We start from the raw sequence: 18475 nt of genomic DNA, 5'->3' as shown, positions 1-18475 counted from the left end.
TCTTCGGTATTGGGTGTAAATGTGGAAATGTGAATTGCAGAGATATCGCTCGCTCGCGAAAATTGCTCATGTAAGTAAAACGCCGATATGCAAAAGAACGCCAGCCAAGCCCCCTTTTTGTCCGCCAACAGCGCCAAGCTCAAATGCCGAGTTGAACGCTACTATCTGTACAATGAACGGAAATCGTCGCACGCACGGAAATCGTCGCACGCACGGAAATCGTCGCACGCACGGATGATCCAAGTCGGGAACGTACATACTGACACCCAGTGTCGCGAGCAGAAGGAGACTAACTAGGTCCTTGAGCCGCGCTTCTTTGTTCGGGTCTCATTGTCCCTGTCCTTCTCGTGCTCTCGCTCCAGCAAAAGAGCGAGATGGCTCTTTGTCCTGGCCATGGGCACACTTGCCGATGTGCTCGGCTGCGTGGGCGTGAAGTACGGGTTCAGGACCGAAGAAGAGGCGGACCCACCGCTGGAAGGTGAGAGGTCACGGCCATGGTTGTCGTAGAATGTCGATGCCACAGAGCTGACACTACCGCCCTGGTCAATAATCACTCCCTGTGCCGCCATGTTGGAAGTCGACGTCGTCGCTCCAGTAAACAGACCACGGTTGATCCCAACAGAGCTGGCGCTGCCTTTGCGATTGACGTAACCGCTGTGTGACCGCGACTGGCCCATGGGTACCGAGCCAGCATCGGACTGAGCCTCGGAAGGTTGTGGGCTCGGAACGTCCATCGAAGGGCTAAGAGCTCTAGTGGATGAGCCTGTGTGAGCTGTCAGATTGATGAGCGACTGCGGACGAGTGGCCTGGCTGCTCTGGCTAGCTGGCGAGAAGCTCGTCGGCGGATAGTTTGGAATGGTCTTCATGCTTCGCGGCAACGTTGTGTTTTTGACTTCAGCGACCAGCTCTCGAAGTCGCCGGGGATCGGTGAACTCCAATGTAGCTCCGTTGTCAAGTTTGCCGAGGCTGAAATGCTCATCCTGTTGCGGGCCAGAACCGGATCCCGGGCCGTTGCCCAATGCTTTAGGCTCAGGCGCACGCTGCACTGTGGTTGGTTGTGAGGACTCCAAGGTCTTCTCTTTCTGTGGTATGTGCGACGACTCGTCTCTCTGAAGCGCGGGGCGCTTGCCCAATGCTTTCTCGCTGGGCCCAGGTGCCGCATTCTGTTTGATATGCGGCTGCAGCACCGGCGCTTCTCTCTGGGGAGATATAGGACGCTGAGGTGTGCCCGAGCTTCGGGAGCTGCTAGACGATGTGTTGCCAATTTTGGCTGTAGACTGCTCGCCGTGCGCTGATGACTGCGAGCTATTCTTCCTTGGCAGCACGGGTCGTCGTTTGGACGCAGCCTTTGACGCAACGAATTTCCTGGTCCCTCCCTTTTTCTTTGGAGGTGAAGCAATGCTCTGGCGCATTTCGATTCCTGGCGTCACGGTACTACCTGACGACGGGATATCCTCTGCGAGTCCATCGTCGAGTTCGGATACGTCGGGCGAAACGAAACGGGCAGTCGGTCGTGGTCCAGATGTTGAAGGTCCTCTAGGCTTCTTCAGAATGGGGTGGGCTGGTGCGGGCTTGGCGGCACTTGAGCCTACGTTCCTCAGACCATTGCGTGCATTCTCGTTGTTGAGAGCTGCTTCACTCTGTGGTTGAGTCATTCCTTGTTGCTGCTCTCTGGCGAGGATTTCCATGGCCTGCTGGATGTACTTCTCGGGAATTGCAGCCTATGACCGTTAGAAATGCCAGCACGTCGACTGTGTATTGTTCTCACCATACTGTTGCCCTCCCAGCGGTTAGGCGGTCCCTTGAGCGGCACAAAGGTTGGTCCAAGTGAGATTTCCTTGAAGATCCTCGCCAAGGTCCTCCCGCTCAGATGTATGCGGTCACTCCCGACAACATGCCACCAAAAGTTTTCCAGTCTTCGGGCAGTCGGGTCTTTGAGAGCTTTAGAAGTCACTGTGTAATCTGCAGAGGTTTAGCGGCATGTTCCTCAGAGGACGTGGAGGATGAGGCGTACCGTGCCAAAACTGCCAGGCTTGTTCCGGAGCCAGAAGTTCCATAGCAGCGACTTTGTTGTACACATCTTCATGATTTTTGACAAAGCCCTTGGGCAATATCATGGGTGTATGGGAGTCCATTGTGTAGAACATGTGTCGACCGATATCCGTTGCCCAAGTGCGAAGAAGCCTTCACATATGATCGTGTCAAGGGTTCGGCAACAGACTTCCTGGCGTTGCTCAAAATCTCCAGCTCATACTTGCATCCCCAGAAGTAGCCAGCTGCAGTCTATAACTATCTGGATGCAATGCGCAGCAAAAGCCGCAATAGAACAGGAGCTGAAACGACAGCAGCCAGAGGTCAGTCTCGAAAGGCCAATCCCGGCGCTAGTCACTGCTGCCGCTGTTGGGGGAATTGAGCTGCACGTGTTTGTTGCGAAGCCGATTCGACAACCCGAGCTGCATCAGACAGGGTACCGGTATGTAAGTGCTGTGCCGAAGGAACCAGTCCAGGACACGGAAGGGCCGAAATGTAGCTGATTCGCTGCCGCGGTCGAGTCGAGTCAGGTCATGCGATCCGCTGGGCTGTGGTCTCAAGCGCGCAGTTGTAAAATTTACCGGGTCAGTAGAGTTCGCAATAACCGCGAGCAGCAGCCGACGGTAGTAAAGACGAGATTCGGAAATATGCCATGTGGAATTCCGGGTGTCTGGGCGGCATATACGTATGTGATATATAGTGAGAAAAGTCGGGAAATCGAGGACACTGGAATGCCGAGGCACGTCTTTTCGAATTTGCAGGAGGCAAGTTGAGGATGGTTATGGTCTCAGAGGCGAATGGTAGACGTGAAGAATCTTCACCCACAGTGTGCCTGTTGTCTGTCCCAAAATTTGAGATATTTGACTCTGATCACACAATGCGAAGAGACAAGGAAGTTGATAGGCGAAGGGAGCTGGCGGTAGCAGCCGCTGCAGCGACAGGTTGGCTGTGTCGTGGCGAAAGCTGCAGGCACCCTGTAGGTCGGCACAAAGGCCCAGGTGCTGGCGCTGAACGGTGCTGGCGAATAGGGTGAGCGCACGGAGCCTCAGACTCGAGTCTCGAAGATGGCCGTCCGGGCAGCTACGTCAAAGGTTCCTATCGCCCGCACGACGAACGACGAGGATATGCGGGTGACTGCGCTTCGCTGCGGACGGAGTGAATGGGAAGAGGCCAAGGTGCGAAAGTAAGAGGAGTCGAAGAAGGGAGGTGAAATTGTACTCCGGGAGGCAAGAGCAATGCGGGCCCGGGCCTAGCGCTCTAGCCTCTTCTTTAGTTTCTGCTCAGATCTGATCCGGGCTCCCAGGGGCGCCTCGCAAAAGACCAGGTCTAGGAGAAGGTGAGTGGTAGGGAATAGTGATCTGAGGCTGAGTAGCAACCTGAGGTAAAGTGAAGCAAGTGGAAGCGCTTGTAGCGCCAGATGATCCAATTTGCAAGCGACGGGTGGGGTTCTGAGCTTCACATACCCGATAGTGATCCAGACCAGACGACTGGACTGGGATACCCAAGTCCCCTTATAGTAACGAGCCCAACAAGCTTTGGCCTTGTTGCCCCTTTGGGACCTGATCACGGGCCAAGTCGCCAGAGAGGATGCATATTCCCGGGATCTTGGCTGCTAGAACAGGATATGGTGGGAATTGCAGCCGCTTCTCCTCGCTCTTCGACATGCGGAAGTCAGATACCGATGCCAGTGTCTCGCGTGCATGTACTCCGTACTACTACCTGGTACCTTAATTAATCGGCAAGCTGGCTGCAACACTCTTCTTGCTGTGAAGGGCGTGGCAGGCCAGGCAGACAGGGGAGGGCAGGAACTGGCCATGTGCCCAACTTACTCATATTAGTGGGCCCGGTCCTGCCATAGCCAGCCTCCAGGGGTCTTGTGACAGCTGGAAGGGTAGCCAAGGCATTGCAGCTGAGGTAGGCCTGGTCCAGTCCCGAATGGGCCTATAGTCGGGCATCTACCCCACTGTGAGGAGGTCCAATGCGCCTGAGCTGGGCGTGCAGGCACCTCGGGAAACGAAGAGCATCTCGTGGATGGAATTTGAATTTGAATTTGAATTAGAGCTTAGCGCTCCACACCCGATAGAGACTGGAGTATCATGACGATCATGAGTGCTTGTGCGAGAAGCTGCAACATCAGCCAGAGTATGCTCGTTGTAATATCCGTACCATGTCATCATGTCGAGTCATGCTGATAACTTGTCCGCCCAAGGCAAGTTCGACGCCCCTGGTGCTTCCTATCGGGGAAACTGGGCTCAAGAGCACGCACCTCTGCGGCACCGATTCGTGCCGTCTTACCGGATGATTTCCTCGACTCGTGCTCAACTCGGCTTTGCCACGTAATGTATCTCGATGCGAAGCCAGAGGAAGCTTTTGATGCTGGATCCTGTCTCAGCTCAGCACGAAATGCGACGTCGAACAACTGTCTGGATTGCAGCCGTGACTGTGTGTGCCAATTAGTACCTAGTCATTTAGCCGATAATACTCGGCCGACGCCTCCAATCTGCGACAACGTCTTCAATGTATTTCGACAGGAATTCTATATCAGCGAATCAAGAATACCAAAGAGTTGGCCGTTGTCACTTGTGTCGCAGATATTGTCCCTTGCTGTGGAATTGGAGAAGGAAGCAGGGGTACGACAGGGTACCATGCAACCGATCCACGAGGTCGGCCAGCGGATCCAGCAGGGGAAAAGTACCCTGAGACACCCACCCAATAAATATACTGATCGTCGGCCGGTGAGGTTGACAATGATGAGTCTCGCAGTACACTATTAAAAGTGCCAATGACCCAGCAAGCGGACGTTGCCCGACTACAGAATTAGGACGCAATATGGTTTCTAATGCTGCTGCTCCCTGCCACACAACAGGCAGGCCATGAACTCGACCGGCGGTGTCCGGGCGGGGGAGACGGAAGTTGAATGCAACACACCCTGACAACGTGGGCTTCAACGTTTCATCGCATGGTGGCGTTTACTAATTTTATCAGATGGGCAAGATTTTGTACCTCTTTAGGCCCCCAATGCCAAGGTGTTCCGACAAAGTTCTAGAAGGACAGACGCGCCGCCAGGATGCACAAGCTTCCACCCGCCAAAATCCGAGTCCAGCGTGGCGATCCGACCGCAAGAGCTGAAATCTGTTATATTAATTATCAGAATGATATAAAAACAAAACAAAGAAACGAATCTTCAACCTTCAGTATCTCTAGACTCGGTATTCAATCGGTGCGTTTGCCTCTCGATGGACAACCTCACTCCATATTTTGATAGTCTGCTCGCAGCGGCCGTCGCACCGCGCGACGAGCATTGAATCTAATCGTACACCTGCTATCCACCTCCACTGCCACCTGCATGGGACAGCCACACCGACAGTCTGTAGGGGAAGCAGTGGCTGAAAATGGCAAACCGAGAGAAGGCAAGGTGATAAAAAATTGAATTGTGCCCGCCGCTGCTCAGCGCACTGCTCACGGATACTTCACTACATCTGGCTTACATTGTACAAAACGGTAATAGTGTCTGGATCTTCATCGTGAACAATGAGGTTGGCTCCACCAAGCCCTACACTAGTATCGAAATGCCCAAGATGAGTTAGAAAACCTTACTTCGTACAGGGCCATGCGAATGCTCGCTCGCGGCTCACCGACAGCTCGTCTTTTCAAAGTGCACAATGCAAACATGAAAACCCTTGTCACCGCCGCCGCCGCCGCCGCATTGCTGTGGAACTGTGTGGTCGCCCCCACACCGCACAGCTGCTCGGTTCCTGCCGCCTCCGGACCCGCTGGATGCATACCGTACGGACGACGGTGTGCTCCTGTAGGTCCTCCCACCTTCGCCAAGCAGCTGTACGTAGCTTCTTAGTCAAGTGTCAACATAATTTGGGGGTGGCCATTATTGGAAGATGATTGATTCGTCATTGCGGAAACATGAAGCTCCCAATTCGCATGGTTACGTTGGTAGTGTAGTAGCATGGCTTAGTGTAAGTGTAGCGTTTTACTCGCGGCGCTGACTGCGTCGCGGAGAGCGGGGGAAAAGGCGAGCACTGCGCAGGCATGAGGGGGATGTTGGAGACCGTTGGGGTAATAACGGTGAACGTTTTCCACGACTCGTGGTGAGGGCTTGTTCGTCGAATTGAACCATACGAGCGACTGGTGGAAGAAGCTCAGAAGACAGACACTTGCTCTTTGTTGCAATATTATTGTTCTTGTTATTAATTAAATATTTCTAGTGAGGCTTTGCTGTACCATGAGACGCCCAACGCCGTCGCGGACCATGCCAGTCCAGTAACCAGAATCCCCATATGCTTGTAAATCGCAACACGCTTCTTCCATGCTCGCCATTTTCGTTTCGCAGACCAATCGCCAGATGGAACCCCAATTTATGTGACAGTGTAGCCACCGTCAACGCGAATGTCCGCACCGGTGACGTATCCGGCAGCGTCGGACAGTAGGAAGGCGACAGGGCCCATGAGGTCCTGGGGCTGACCCATCTTGCCCTGGGGAATGAGCGAAGTCCACTTCTTCTTGAGGTCGGGCTTCTCGTCGAGGATCTTGGCGGTGAGGGCAGTGAGCATGTAGCCGGGCGAGATGCAGTTGACGCGGATGCCGGCAGAAGCCCACTCGACGGCGAGCGAGGCAGCGAGATGGCGGACGCCAGCTTTGGCGGCGTTGTAGGGGCTGGACGAAAATTAGTCGCTGAGTACATGGGAACAAAGGGCAAAAAGGACGAGAACTTACGCCTGGGGCTGGGGCACGTTGACAATGGAGCCAGACATGCTGCCGATCATGACCATGCTGCCCTGCGCCTTGCGCTCCATGAGGTGGCGGGCGACGCTTGTGGCGAACAGGTAGGTGCCGTCCACGTTGACAGCCCACAGCTTGCGCATGCGGTCAATGGGGTAGTTGACGGCCTCAAAGTTCTCGGTGAAGCCGGCCGAGGTGACGAGGGTGTCAATCTTGCCGTGGTCGGCGAGGACCTGGTTGATGCAGGCCTCGACGGACTCGGGATCGGAAACATCGGCGTAGTGCGCGGTGACTTTGGGAACACTGTCATAATTCTTATCAGACCATGCCGGGAATACAAAGTGCAATCTTCGACAGATGAAGGGAGACTTACCGCTCGGCATTGGGGTTCTCCTTGACAAAGGCGTCGATGAGGAGCTTGGTCTGCTTCTCCGCCTCCTCCTTGTTCATGTCGACCAGGGCGACGTCGGAGCCAGAGTACACCATGCCCTGGGCAATGACGAGACCAAGGCCACGGGCACCGCCGGTGACGATACCGACCTGGCCCTCGAGGGAGAAGGTGGCCAGGGTGGGCTTGACGTACTGGCCGCCGGTGCCATGGACGGGCTTGCTGCTCGGAAGCTCATGCTCGGCGGGGTGCTCCATCTCAATGTCGCTGTCGATCCGGGCGTGCTCACCGGGCTTGTCCTGGCGCGCAGGCACGCGGTGGAGGTGGCGCACCGCGGCAAAGGTCGGGCGCGCGGCGACTCGAGGCGCCGTGGATAGAGCGGCGCGGCGAGCTGCTTGTCGCATCATGGGAGCGAGAGCCGAGGACATGATATGCTGTGTGGAAGATGGGGAGGAGGAGAAATCAGGGTGCGAGACGAATTAGTTCGAGATGAAGAGCTCGAGAACTTAGGAGGGAGGGATCGCAAGGATAATGTTTCCTCTGTGTAAAGGGGGTGAGGAGCGAGTGAAAGGGAGGCTTGGTGTCTCGTGGCGGGGGTGGTGGCCACGACGTCGATTACAGGTCAACGCTGCCTTGGGTCGTGGGTCGGATTGGGGAAAGGAATGGCGGTTGAATTTTCTGTTTCGTGGTCGAAGACTGGCTGTATTATTATTAGGCTGAAGGGGATCGTCTCGTGCGATCGCTTGTTTGAGAAAAGATTGCAAGCTTCGTCGTCGTTGTCAGAGCTGTGTCTGGGAGATGGATGAGAGAGAAGATGGTGGAGTACGGCTTGAAGAAGGGCTAGAAGTTGTGAGCTACAACAACGGGATGGAGCATCTATTATAAGTCTGCTGCCTCTTGAGTGTGCTACACGAGCTCTTCCAGTTGCTTCGCCTCGAACAACTCACGATAGTCCAGTCCAGACACCTGGTGGAGAGGGAGGTCCGAAGGCCGGACTGAGCGGGTCGCTCTGCAGCGGGAGACCAGGCTGGACCCTTCTGCCCCCATCGGCTGCAGCTCAGCTCGCAGCTTGCAGCTCCAAGCCTCCATCTCGCTCTATGATTGGCAACTTGGCGCCCAAAAATAAGTACAGAGTAATTACGTACATACTGTACTTGTAGATACAAGTGCACCCACCCAAGCTTTTGGGTGGCCGGACGCCTGCGATCTCAAATTTGTTTTTTGTTTTTTTGAAGGGTGCCTGAAGCGGGGACGCTAATGGCAGTGCCGGAGTGGTTGGCTCCATGCCTCGAAAGTCAATTGTACGTCTGCGGCCACAATCACTTCACGGTCAGATCATGAATGTGTGTCAAGCAGACCTTGAGACGACTCATTCCAGAATGCCCGAAGCCACCATCCTACAGCCCTGACGCTTCCCCACGGGACATGGAGATGGTGTGTCGCCATGAACAAGGCGGTCCGTGAGGTAAAATGGGAAAGAGCCATTCATACGCAACAGCACAATTCCTGCCAATCTCGGTATGCGGAGCATTTGGGGCAACAACACAAACCCGCCCAGTGATCGATTCCTTGCATCACCTTCCTTATCAAAGTTCCTCGATGTACATGTATGATCTCGATTCCATACAAATGCTCGATCGTCTGTCGCATCCAGTGTGAAGTCAACTTGTCGTAATCAACTTGGAAGCAACAAGGTCACAGGACCAGGCCAATCCTCTGCCCACCCACCTGCCCAGACAGGAGACGCGACACCAGAATCTGGGTTCTGGAATCAGAACACGACACGGCGACGCCAGCCAGCAGCCAGCCCCCACGCTCCAGATGGCTTGTCATCTCGCTCGCACCAAGTTACATTCGCCCGCGAAATTGAGCTTCTGACATCGGCCCCTTGCCCGAGAGTCACGGGGACAATTGTCGAGAGTCCACTCCTGCAGTCGTCGCCAAAAAGCAACACCACACTCCCTCCGCACCGACGCCCAAATTGCAAATTCACGATGTCCGATTCCAATTGTCGGTGTTGCCGCCACACCGGCCGCGGGCAGTGCGTGCCGCAGCGACCCCCATCATTTCATGCACTGCAAATCTTGCCCTAGAATGCCCCCCATGTTTACCCCATCTTTTCAGGTCTCGTGGACAATCGCAATTTTTCTTCCAGAGTCCTGCGCCGCCGGCCGCGAGGTCATTGCGATGATGTCTGGTAAACTCGGACCCTCGCTGGCCACAGCCCCAAGGTGATCTGGCATGGCATCTCCATTCCAATGGTTGGAGAACGGCCCAATGTCATGAGACGAGCCGCACGCTTATTTCGAAACCCAGATGTAAGCTTGATTGAGCGAGAGTTCTTCGAGCTCGGAGAAGAATGCTGGTCAATAACACTCAATTGCGTTTTCTGCATGTCACACCGCCTCGGTGACCCCGTGCCCGCCGCGCTCTTGCACGTTGCATCCGGGGTTGAGCAAGCTAGGAGCTACATGCAGCCGTCCCGCGTGTGCGTTTAGGGATTTGAAACGCGACACTCGGGGCGCGGCGCGGCAACTAATCACATGAGGTTCGAGAAGAGCCTTGTGTGCGGAATGCGTATTCAGGATTCAGACAGGATCGAAGGGCAAAGCTATCAAACATCTCATTTGCCGGCATCCTTGCGTTGGCCCTCCAACTTCACACGGTCGACTCGCTCACAGAACGCCACTTCTCGTCAGAATCTGCAAGCGCTTTGGCTGCCTTGCTTGCAAACTCGACAGCATCAGGGCCGATCAACAAACGAAGTGGAGGCTCTTCAGTGCCGACCAAGTCGACAATGACCTGGGAGATTTTGTCTGGAAGTGACATCTCTTTCCCAGCTATATCAGTCACCATCTTCTCCATATACCCGACAGTCTGCTTGTAGGGCGCGGAAATCTCGACAGCTTCCGCGCAAGAGCGAGCCCAGTCGGTTCTTATACCCCCAGGCTCCAGCACCGTCACCTTGATACCCAATGGCGCGACCTCCTGAGCGAGGACTGAAGAGAAACCCCCGACTGCCCATTTGGCACTCTGATAAGCGCACAGGCCCGGTGTCGCCATTCGACCTCCCATGGAAGAGATTTGGAAGATGTGGCCGCTCTTCTGCTCACGGAGGATGGGTAGAACGGCTTTGGTGACGTTCACGACACCCATAAAGTTGGTGTCCATCTGGCGGCGGAATTCCTTGGCACTGATGTCCTCAATGGCGGCGAGGGTGCCATAGCCGGCGTTGTTGACAACAATGTCGATGCGGCCGAACTTTTCGAAGGCAATTTGCACGGCCCTGGTGACCTGGTCCTCTTCGGCCACATCCAGGGCAACAGTCAGGCAACGGTCGGAACCGTAACGCTGGACAATGTCCTGGAGGGAGTCCGGTTGGCGGGCCGTGGCAATGACGTTGGCGCCAGTATCCAGGGCCTTTTCGACAATGGCTCGGCCCAGGCCGCGAGAAGACCCGGTGATGAACCACACTGAGGCCATTGCGATTTGAAAAAGCGCAGGATGGGTGCTGCAGCAAAAAGCTATAGGATGGGATCGACTGGATGGTGATCACAAATGGTAGTGACCTCGTCTCGAATCTTGACGAATGTTCGTCGATTTCCTTGGTCTACTCGCATTCTGAACGCCTCTCTTATAGTGCTTGGGGCGCGGTGAACTGCGAGGCTACCAACAAATGCACGAACGTTCTTATCTGCGAAGCCACGACGGGGTTAAAGCATGCCTCCACGTGTGTCGTCAGTCTTGCAGGACCCACCGTGGCCTCATAACCACTGCGGTCTGCTGTGCCGTGGATAGCTCCATGCGGTTCGGGTCCACTTGTGATTGTGAGGAAAGGCTGACAAGCGTAGTTTGGATTGCGGTATGCTCACGGATCTTTCAAAAGACAAAGGAGTGGGTTATGTGTCTGCTGGTGCCGACTGCAAGGGCGCAGTCTGCCAACCCCATCTTGGCAGCGAACCTTGCAAGCTTTCACAGTCTGGAGACTACGTTCATGGTATGCATGAGTTTGTCTGGCTGACAAGTCAAGAGTCTTCTACTTTCACCAAGCTCGTCGCAATTCGTGTTTTCGGGTTCGGAGATCTGCGACACGAGACAAGATTGTGCCGAGGATGTAAATCGCCCGCCCCGGCAACGTCACCCCGCATTCAATGGAGATACTAGACTAGTGTCCTTGAAAGTCAAATATGAGCCGGTTGCATCCGTGGTCTATTTCCTGTGGTGACTCGACCATTGCGCTTCAGACCAGCTCCACAAGTAGCCAAACCACAGTGACGATGGGAGGTATGTAAACGTCCACTTGCCCACCCCTCAAGGTGAATGAGATCCCTCCTCTCACTGACACTTGTCTCGCAATACTCAGGGTTCAACATGCCGACAGACTACACTTTCCAAGGTTGGCTGGGCCACTCGCCCGAGGCCTACAATGGCAAGATGGAATGGGGTGCTTTCGAGCCCAAGAAGTGGACGGAGGACGATGTCGACATCCAGATCACGCACTGCGGCATCTGTGGCTCGGATTTGCACACGCTCAAGTCGGGCTGGGGAGCAACCAACTACCGTGAGTCTCGCATTGAGGTACTGCCCATATTCTCCACTGACGCAAGAGATGTGGACAGCCTGCTGCGTGGGCCATGAGATTGTCGGCCGCGCAGTGCGCGTCGGCTCCAACGTGGACAGCATCAAGGTGGGCGACCGCGTGGGCGTGGGCGCACAAGGACGCTCATGCCTCGAGGCCGACTGCCCAGACTGCTCGCAGGGCCGGGAGAACTACTGCCCCCGCGTTAGGGTGAACACGTACGACAGTCGCTACCCGGGGGACGAGGGCAAGTCCATGGGCGGGTACGCGGACTACAACCGGACGCATCACAAGTTCGCCATTAAGATACCTGACGGGTTGCCGAGCGAGTACGCGGCCCCCCTCATGTGCGGCGGGATCACGGTGTATGCGCCACTGCGCAAAAACGGGTGCGGGCCCGGCATGACGGTCGGCATCGTGGGTGTCGGCGGGCTGGGCCACTTTGGCGTGCTCTTCGCCAAGGCGCTGGGGGCAGACAGGGTGGTGGGCATCAGCCGCAAGGCCAGCAAACGTGACGAGGTGCTCGCGCTCGGGGCGGACGAGTACATTGCGACGGACGACGACAAGGACTGGTGGAAGACGGGCAAGGGGACCCTCGACCTGATCATCTGCACCGTGTCGAGCGCTCACATGCCGCTGAGCCGGTACCTGCGCCTGCTCCGGACGAATGGCAACTTTATCCAGGTGGGCGCGCCGGACGGGGGCAAGTTCCCCGAGATCAACGTGTTTGCGCTGCTGGGCGCGGGCATCAAGATTGGCGGCAGCGGCATCGGCTCGCCGTCGGACATTGAGGAGATGCTGCAGCTGGCCGTTGACAAGAAGATTGAGCCGTGGGTGGAGAAGAGGCCGATGAGCGACGCGAACCAGGCCATTGTCGACCTCGAGGCGGGCAAGGCGCGGTACCGCTACGTGCTGGTGAACGAGAAGCACCTGAGCGAGACTAAGCTGTAGATGGTCTGCGTGGCACGCACAGATATAGAGATGTACAGACATGTACACATATATAACCATATACATCGTCTGCGAGAGCATACATCTGAACGGATTATGTTACTGTACCCCATGCTGCTGCAACCACGTCCAAACAGGCAGCGCCCTCTCCCCTCGCCTGGTGCGCCAGAGGTTCGTGGCGGCCATCAAGTCCTGGCAGCCGCGGAGCAGCCAGCCCCATTTCCTGATAAAGGCAGGCGTCATCTCCCAGGCCATGGCGTCCCAGCTCTCGCCCCAGATCATGAGACTCGGGGCCTCGGCGACGTCAGCCTGGCGGACCTCCATGATATCGGCGCACAGCTCGTCCTCGTCGAGCAGGCCGGCCTGCATGGCGCACAGGACATTGTCCCGGAACAGGGGAAAGGGGAAGAGGTCCGTCCAGGGATGGTGCGCATAGGCCCGCTGCAGGTCAGTCGGCCGCAGGGCGTCGGGCAGGCGGGGGACGAGGACGGTGCTGGGGTGCTGGGGGTCGTGGACGGCAAAGGGGGAGAGGTAGTCGTCGTGGCAGAGGCCGTGAGCGTGGAAGCCCATGCGGATGGCGTTGCGGACCATGGCGTTCATGACGTTGATGCGGATGAGGATGGGCAGCTGGTCGATCCGGGGCGCGTGGAGGGCGTGGTCCTCGTAGGCTTGCCGGATGAGGCTGCGGATGCGGGCGACGCGGTGAGGCGTGCACTGCATGATACTCGCGTCCCAAGTCTCGGGGTCATCTTCGAGGCCGTCCTGTGAGTCTTGTCGTGGCCAGGGGTGTGGCTCGTCATCCCGCACCTTTACGAGGGCCTGCTGCAGCTGTTTGCCGTTGCTGCTGGGTGAGGATAGAGCAGAGGTGGAGGTGGTGCAGGTGGAGCAGATGGCCAGGAGACATGAAGCGTCTTCAGTGTGGATATGGACCTCGTCGTCCCTGGTTGGTGGTGGTGTGACGGTGCTGCTTGCACCTCTCTTCCGGCGGCCTATAGCGAAAGACCGCGTCAGCTACGTGCATCTCTCTACCAGGCAGGGGTGGGAGACTCACGATAGGCGCGCTGGTTGAGGCGGTTCTGGCGACGCTTTCTCTCTGCAGTACTCGTGACGCCTGTCCAGTCATCTTTGCCATCCCAGAGGTCAGGCAGGTCGTGGACGCGGCCATGGATGGCAATCTTTGGTGGGCTCTCTGATCCGGCCATCTTTGGCTCGTTTATGGCTTTGGAGAGCGGAACGGAGTGCGAGGAGGTTGGCAAGGATATTTTCCTCCCCCTCGCCGGCTGCAACTTGTCGGCAATTGCCCTTTTTCTTCACCTTTCGGAGTTAACATCTTGGGGGGCTATGCTCCAGAGTCCATACTGGCCTGGGCACGGTGAGTCCAGTTGGTGACGTCCGCGCTGTATCTGCGCTAATGCAGGCGGCTTATCCCCCAATTCGGGGTGGGGCGTCCGCTGGAAGCTTGGTGGGGTATCGTCATGTCGCTCCAGGTTAGGTAAATAGCACATGGGGCAGCTCCTCAAGGTCAACTGTCACCAACTCAACATCCCATATCAGCTTCACTTTATCGTGCCATACATTCATTGCTACAATGCAACTCCATACGCCTAGTCTATGACCGCTAGACAGGTCCTGTCAATGCTTGAAACCAAAAAGCGAGTCTAATACCTCGACTGATCCCCTGCCTCACGCGTTGGCGTACTCCTTGTTGAATGCCCGCCCAATGACCATCCTCCTGATCTCCGACGTGCCGGCACCAATCTCGTACAGCTTCGCGTCGCGCATGATCCGCGACGCGGGCATCTCCTCCGTGTAGCCCATGCCGCCCAGCAGCTGGATGCAATCCAGCGACACCTCGGTCGCCCGCTCCGCCGCGTACAGGATGGCGCCCGCGCAGTCCTGCGTGCGGATGATGCCCTGCTCGTCCACCTGCTTGGCCGTGCTGTACGTGTACGCCTTGCTGGCCTGGAGCTTGGTGTACATGTCCGCCAGACGGCCTTGCACCAGCTGGTTGTGCGCAATCGGCTGCCCAAACTGCTTGCGCTGGTGCGCAAACGGGAGCGTCACGTCCATGGCCGCCTGCATCAGGCCCAGCGGACCCGACGACAGCACCAGACGCTCCAGGTCCAGGCCCTCCATCAGCACGCGCACGCCGCCGTTCACGCTGCCCAGGATGTTTTCCTCGGGCACAAACACCGAGTCAAAGTTGAGCTCGCCCGTGTTGCTGCCCCGCATGCCCATCTTGTCCAGCTTGCGCTGGCAGCTGAAGCCCTTGTAGTCCGTCTGCACGAGGAAGGCCGTGATGCCCTTGGACCCCTTCTCGGGCTCCGTCTTGGCGTAGACCACAATGAGGTGCGCGTCTGGCCCGTTGGTGATCCACATTTTGCTGCCGTTGAGCTCGTAGCCGCCCTCGACCTTCTTGGCCGTCGTCCGCATGCTCACAACGTCGCTGCCCGCGCCCGACTCGCTCATCGCCAGCGCGCCGACCAGGTCGCCCGAGATGAGGCCGGGCAGGTACTTCTCCTTCTGTGCCTGCGAGCCGTTGAGCTGGACCTGGTTGACGCACAGCTGCGAGTGCGCCGCGTAGCTCAGGCCGATGCTCCCGCTCGCCCGGCTGAGCTCCTCCATGACCACGCAGTGTGCCTGGTAGCCCATACCCAGGCCACCGACGTCCTCGTCAGCCGTGATGCCCAGCAGGCCCGCCTCGCCCAGCTTCTTCCACATCTCGTTGGGGAAGGCATTGGACTTGTCCGTGTTTTGGGCGACCTCCTCGGGGATCTCGCGGCGTGCAAACTCCTGCACGCGGTCGCGCAGCTCCTCGAGGTCCTCCTGGGCGGGCGCTGTGAAGCCCTTGGGGTGCTTCTGGGAGTGGCAGCGGGTCTGCGTGATGGGGGCGACGAGCGCGGGGCGCAGATGCGTCCGCACATGTGCGCGTAGCGCTGGGCGTGCTAAAGTTCGGAGAGACATTGTTCTGGATGTCAATGAGAAGCCTGTCTAATCTGAGAGCAAAGGTCAAAGGTTGATATGGGAACAAACGAAGATTCGATTGTTAGTGAGGAAAGTCAATTGCGTATGCAGGGCTCGGCTGGTCAAGGCAAGAAGTATCGTCGTTGCACCTGCCGAGCTTCGATTCTCGGCTGAGCACGGCTTGCACCGGCCCGCATTCTCGGCTTTACAGGGTGCTTCCTTCCTTCTCTCACCTCTCACAAGTCACGACGTGCCTTCCCCAGATTCAGATCCCATCATTTGTCAAACCCCGGATCCAATTCTCCCCTCTCCTCTATTCACTTTCCCTTCACTCATCGCACACAGTCCCAGACATGAAGGCTCTTCGGTTATCACGCAATTGGACCGCCCTCCAGCGCGGCGTCGTGCAGAGGCGCGCCGGCATCGCCAGCCTCACACCTCCCCACCACGCATCCGCCGTCTCCCGCCTGCCCTCGACTGTCGACGTCGAGTCTCCCGAGTTCCGCGACAATGAGGCTGCCATGGCCACCGTCATGGACAAGATGCACACCGTCACCGCCCGGATCCAGCAGGGCGGTCCCGAAAAGGCCAGGCAGAAGCATCTGCAGAGGGGCAAGATGCTGCCCCGCGACCGCGTGACGGCCCTCATCGACCAGGGCACCACATTCCTCGAGCTGAGCCCCATGGCCGGCTATGAGCTGTACCCAGAGGCGGAGGTCCCGGCGGGCGGGATAATTACGGGCGTCGGCGTTGTCGAGGGCGTGCGGTGCATGATTGTCGCCAACGACTCGACCGTCAAGGGCGGCACCTACTACCCCATCACCGTCAAGAAGCACCTGCGCGCCCAGGCCATTGCCCAGGAGAACAACCTGCCCTGCATCTACATGGTCGACTCGGGCGGCGCCAACCTGCCGCACCAGGCCGATGTCTTCCCGGACAGGGACCACTTTGGCCGCATCTTCTACAACCAGGCGCGCATGTCGGCCCAGGGCATCCCCCAGATCTCCGTCGTCATGGGACCCTGCACGGCCGGCGGCGCCTACGTCCCCGCCATGAGCGACGAGAGCATCATCGTCGGCGAGCAGGGCCACATCTTCCTCGCGGGCCCGCCCCTCGTCAAGGCCGCCACAGGCGAGGTCGTCTCGCCCGAGGACCTGGGCGGCGGCAAGATGCACTGCTCCGTCTCGGGCGTCACCGACTACCTCGCCGTCGACGACGCCCACGCCATCACCCTCGCGCGGCGGTCCATCTCCAACCTCAACTGGCCCGAACGCTCCACGGCCGCCAAGGCCTACGAAGAGCCCCTCTTCCCGCAGGAAGAGCTCCTCGGCATTGCCACCACCAACCTTCGCAAGCCCATGCCCATCCGCTCCGTCATTGCGCGCATCGTCGACGGCTCGCACTTTTCCGAGTTCAAGCGCGACTTTGGCACCACCCTCGTCACCGGCTTCGCCAGCATCCACGGCCACAAGGTCGGCATCGTCGCCAACGACGGCATCCTCTTCCCCCAGTCGTCCCAAAAGGGGGCGCACTTTATCGAGCTCTGCGCCCAGCGCGGCATCCCCCTCGTCTTCCTCCAGAACATCTCGGGCTTCATGGTCGGCAGCGCCGCCGAGCGGGACGGCATCGCCAAGCACGGCGCCAAGCTCGTGACGGCCGTCGCGTGCGCCGACGTGCCCAAGTTCACCGTCGTCGTCGGCGGCAGCTACGGCGCCGGCAACTACGGCATGTGTGGCCGCGCCTACAGCCCCCGCTTCCTGTGGATGTGGCCCAATGCGAAGATTGGCGTCATGGGCGGCGAGCAGCTCGCCAGCGTCATGGAGACGGTCGGGCAAAAGGTCGACCCGGCACTCAAGGAGAGAATCGACCGGGAGAGCGACGCCACATTCTCGAGTGCACGGTTATGGGTATGTATCCTGTCTTGGGACCAAGAGAAGCATTACTGACAAATTAGGACGACGGCATCATCCCGCCACAGCATACTCGACGATATCTCGGTCTCGGTCTCGACGCGGCCATGGGCGGCCGCAACGAGTGTAAGGCCGGTGCCACCAAATTCGGTGTCTTCAGGATGTAGTGCAGGTTCAAGCCCGCCATTGTATATAGACATCAACATCCTGTGGATACCCCATAGCATGGAAGAGACAAGCGCGTTCTGGGCTCTATACATCTATTCTTTGCCCGGAGACACCCGTGAGGCTGCCCCTTGCCCATCCATGTATGTGTGTGTGTGTGTGTGTGTGTTGTGTGTGAAGCGAATGTTCTATATACAAGAAAGACCCTGCAATCCCCATCTGCAAAAAAGAGGAAGCGGCCCCCTACGGCGAACTACTTGTCATAACCCAAAATGCCGAGAATGACTGCTCCTACTGCTTGTGCGACGTATCGTCCTCCGACTCTTGGACGAGGATGCCTTGCCGACCACTCCATCCCCCAAGTCGATGCCAAAGTCCACCAGGTTGACAGTGTGGTCCTTGGCGCCCACCGTCACATTTTGCGCATCCTTCTGCGAAATGGCCGACGGTATAGCCTGCCCACCGCTAAAAAACCGCTGGAGACTGGTCTGTGCTGCCTCGGCGTCGCTCGCCGCCGCTTCCTGCAGGATGTACAGGACCGCGACGCGTGCAAAGTCGAGCACCTCCTCGGTCACGTCAAACGTCAACTCATCCTCTTTGGACGACGCTTCAGACCGGGACGCGACACCCGTGGCCTCGTCCAACTCGTCGCTGTCGTCCACAATCTCTTCCTGGGCCTGCTCCGCCTCCGTGAGACGCAGGGGACGTCCTTGAAAGGTGACGAGGGCGTTTTGCGCGCGACACGAGAGGTCG

General features: G+C 57.7%; 8 protein-coding genes across 8 annotated transcripts in view; 2 read left to right on the top strand and 6 right to left on the bottom strand.

The window, feature by feature from the left end:
• Positions 1-293: 293 nt before the first annotated feature.
• On the bottom strand, positions 294-2147 carry J7T54_002214 (uncharacterized protein; the record flags this gene model as incomplete). The annotated part of the gene is made up of 3 exons (XM_051504828.1): positions 294-1721; positions 1769-1962; positions 2015-2147. The coding sequence occupies 3 exons, from the start codon at positions 2145-2147 to the stop codon at positions 294-296; spliced, it is 1755 nt and encodes a 584-aa protein (XP_051363908.1).
• Positions 2148-6401: 4254 nt separating this feature from the next.
• On the bottom strand, positions 6402-7581 carry J7T54_002213 (D-arabinitol 2-dehydrogenase [ribulose-forming]-like protein; the record flags this gene model as incomplete). Its single annotated transcript, XM_051504826.1, has 3 exons — positions 6402-6699; positions 6760-7068; positions 7139-7581. The coding sequence occupies 3 exons, from the start codon at positions 7579-7581 to the stop codon at positions 6402-6404; spliced, it is 1050 nt and encodes a 349-aa protein (XP_051363907.1).
• Positions 7582-9811: 2230 nt separating this feature from the next.
• Positions 9812-10636, bottom strand: J7T54_002212 (Oxidoreductase boa17; the record flags this gene model as incomplete). The annotated part of the gene is made up of 1 exon (XM_051504825.1): positions 9812-10636. One exon carries the CDS (start codon positions 10634-10636, stop codon positions 9812-9814), a length of 825 nt encoding a protein of 274 aa, XP_051363906.1.
• A 794-nt stretch (positions 10637-11430) lies between these two features.
• Positions 11431-12683, top strand: J7T54_002211 (uncharacterized protein; the record flags this gene model as incomplete). Its single annotated transcript, XM_051504824.1, has 3 exons — positions 11431-11437; positions 11517-11714; positions 11773-12683. The coding sequence occupies 3 exons, from the start codon at positions 11431-11433 to the stop codon at positions 12681-12683; spliced, it is 1116 nt and encodes a 371-aa protein (XP_051363905.1).
• A 99-nt stretch (positions 12684-12782) lies between these two features.
• On the bottom strand, positions 12783-13885 carry J7T54_002210 (uncharacterized protein; the record flags this gene model as incomplete). Its single annotated transcript, XM_051504823.1, has 2 exons — positions 12783-13672; positions 13735-13885. 2 exons carry the CDS (start codon positions 13883-13885, stop codon positions 12783-12785), a joined length of 1041 nt encoding a protein of 346 aa, XP_051363904.1.
• Positions 13886-14366: 481 nt separating this feature from the next.
• J7T54_002209 (uncharacterized protein) lies at positions 14367-15647 on the bottom strand (the record flags this gene model as incomplete). Its single annotated transcript, XM_051504822.1, has 1 exon — positions 14367-15647. The coding sequence occupies one exon, from the start codon at positions 15645-15647 to the stop codon at positions 14367-14369; it is 1281 nt and encodes a 426-aa protein (XP_051363903.1).
• Positions 15648-16000: 353 nt separating this feature from the next.
• Positions 16001-17724, top strand: J7T54_002208 (methylcrotonoyl-CoA carboxylase beta chain-like protein; the record flags this gene model as incomplete). The annotated part of the gene is made up of 2 exons (XM_051504821.1): positions 16001-17554; positions 17602-17724. 2 exons carry the CDS (start codon positions 16001-16003, stop codon positions 17722-17724), a joined length of 1677 nt encoding a protein of 558 aa, XP_051363902.1.
• A 258-nt stretch (positions 17725-17982) lies between these two features.
• J7T54_002207 (uncharacterized protein) overlaps positions 17983-18475 on the bottom strand; it is a gene marked incomplete at both ends in the record, with an annotated part of 2815 nt that continues 2322 nt past the window's right edge. Inside the window, one exon of the mRNA XM_051504820.1 lies at positions 17983-18399. Coding sequence (XP_051363901.1) covers positions 17983-18399 — 417 coding nt within the window. The remainder of the gene's footprint in view (positions 18400-18475) is intronic.

The sequence above is a fragment of the Emericellopsis cladophorae genome, assembly GCF_022114955.1.
Source record: "Emericellopsis cladophorae strain MUM 19.33 chromosome Unknown NODE_10_length_638493_cov_120_236322, whole genome shotgun sequence".
NCBI classification, from domain to species: Eukaryota; Fungi; Ascomycota; class Sordariomycetes; order Hypocreales; family Bionectriaceae; genus Emericellopsis; species Emericellopsis cladophorae.
The sequence above is the reverse complement of the archived record's forward strand: the minus strand, read 5'-3'. Positions and strand labels throughout refer to the sequence as shown.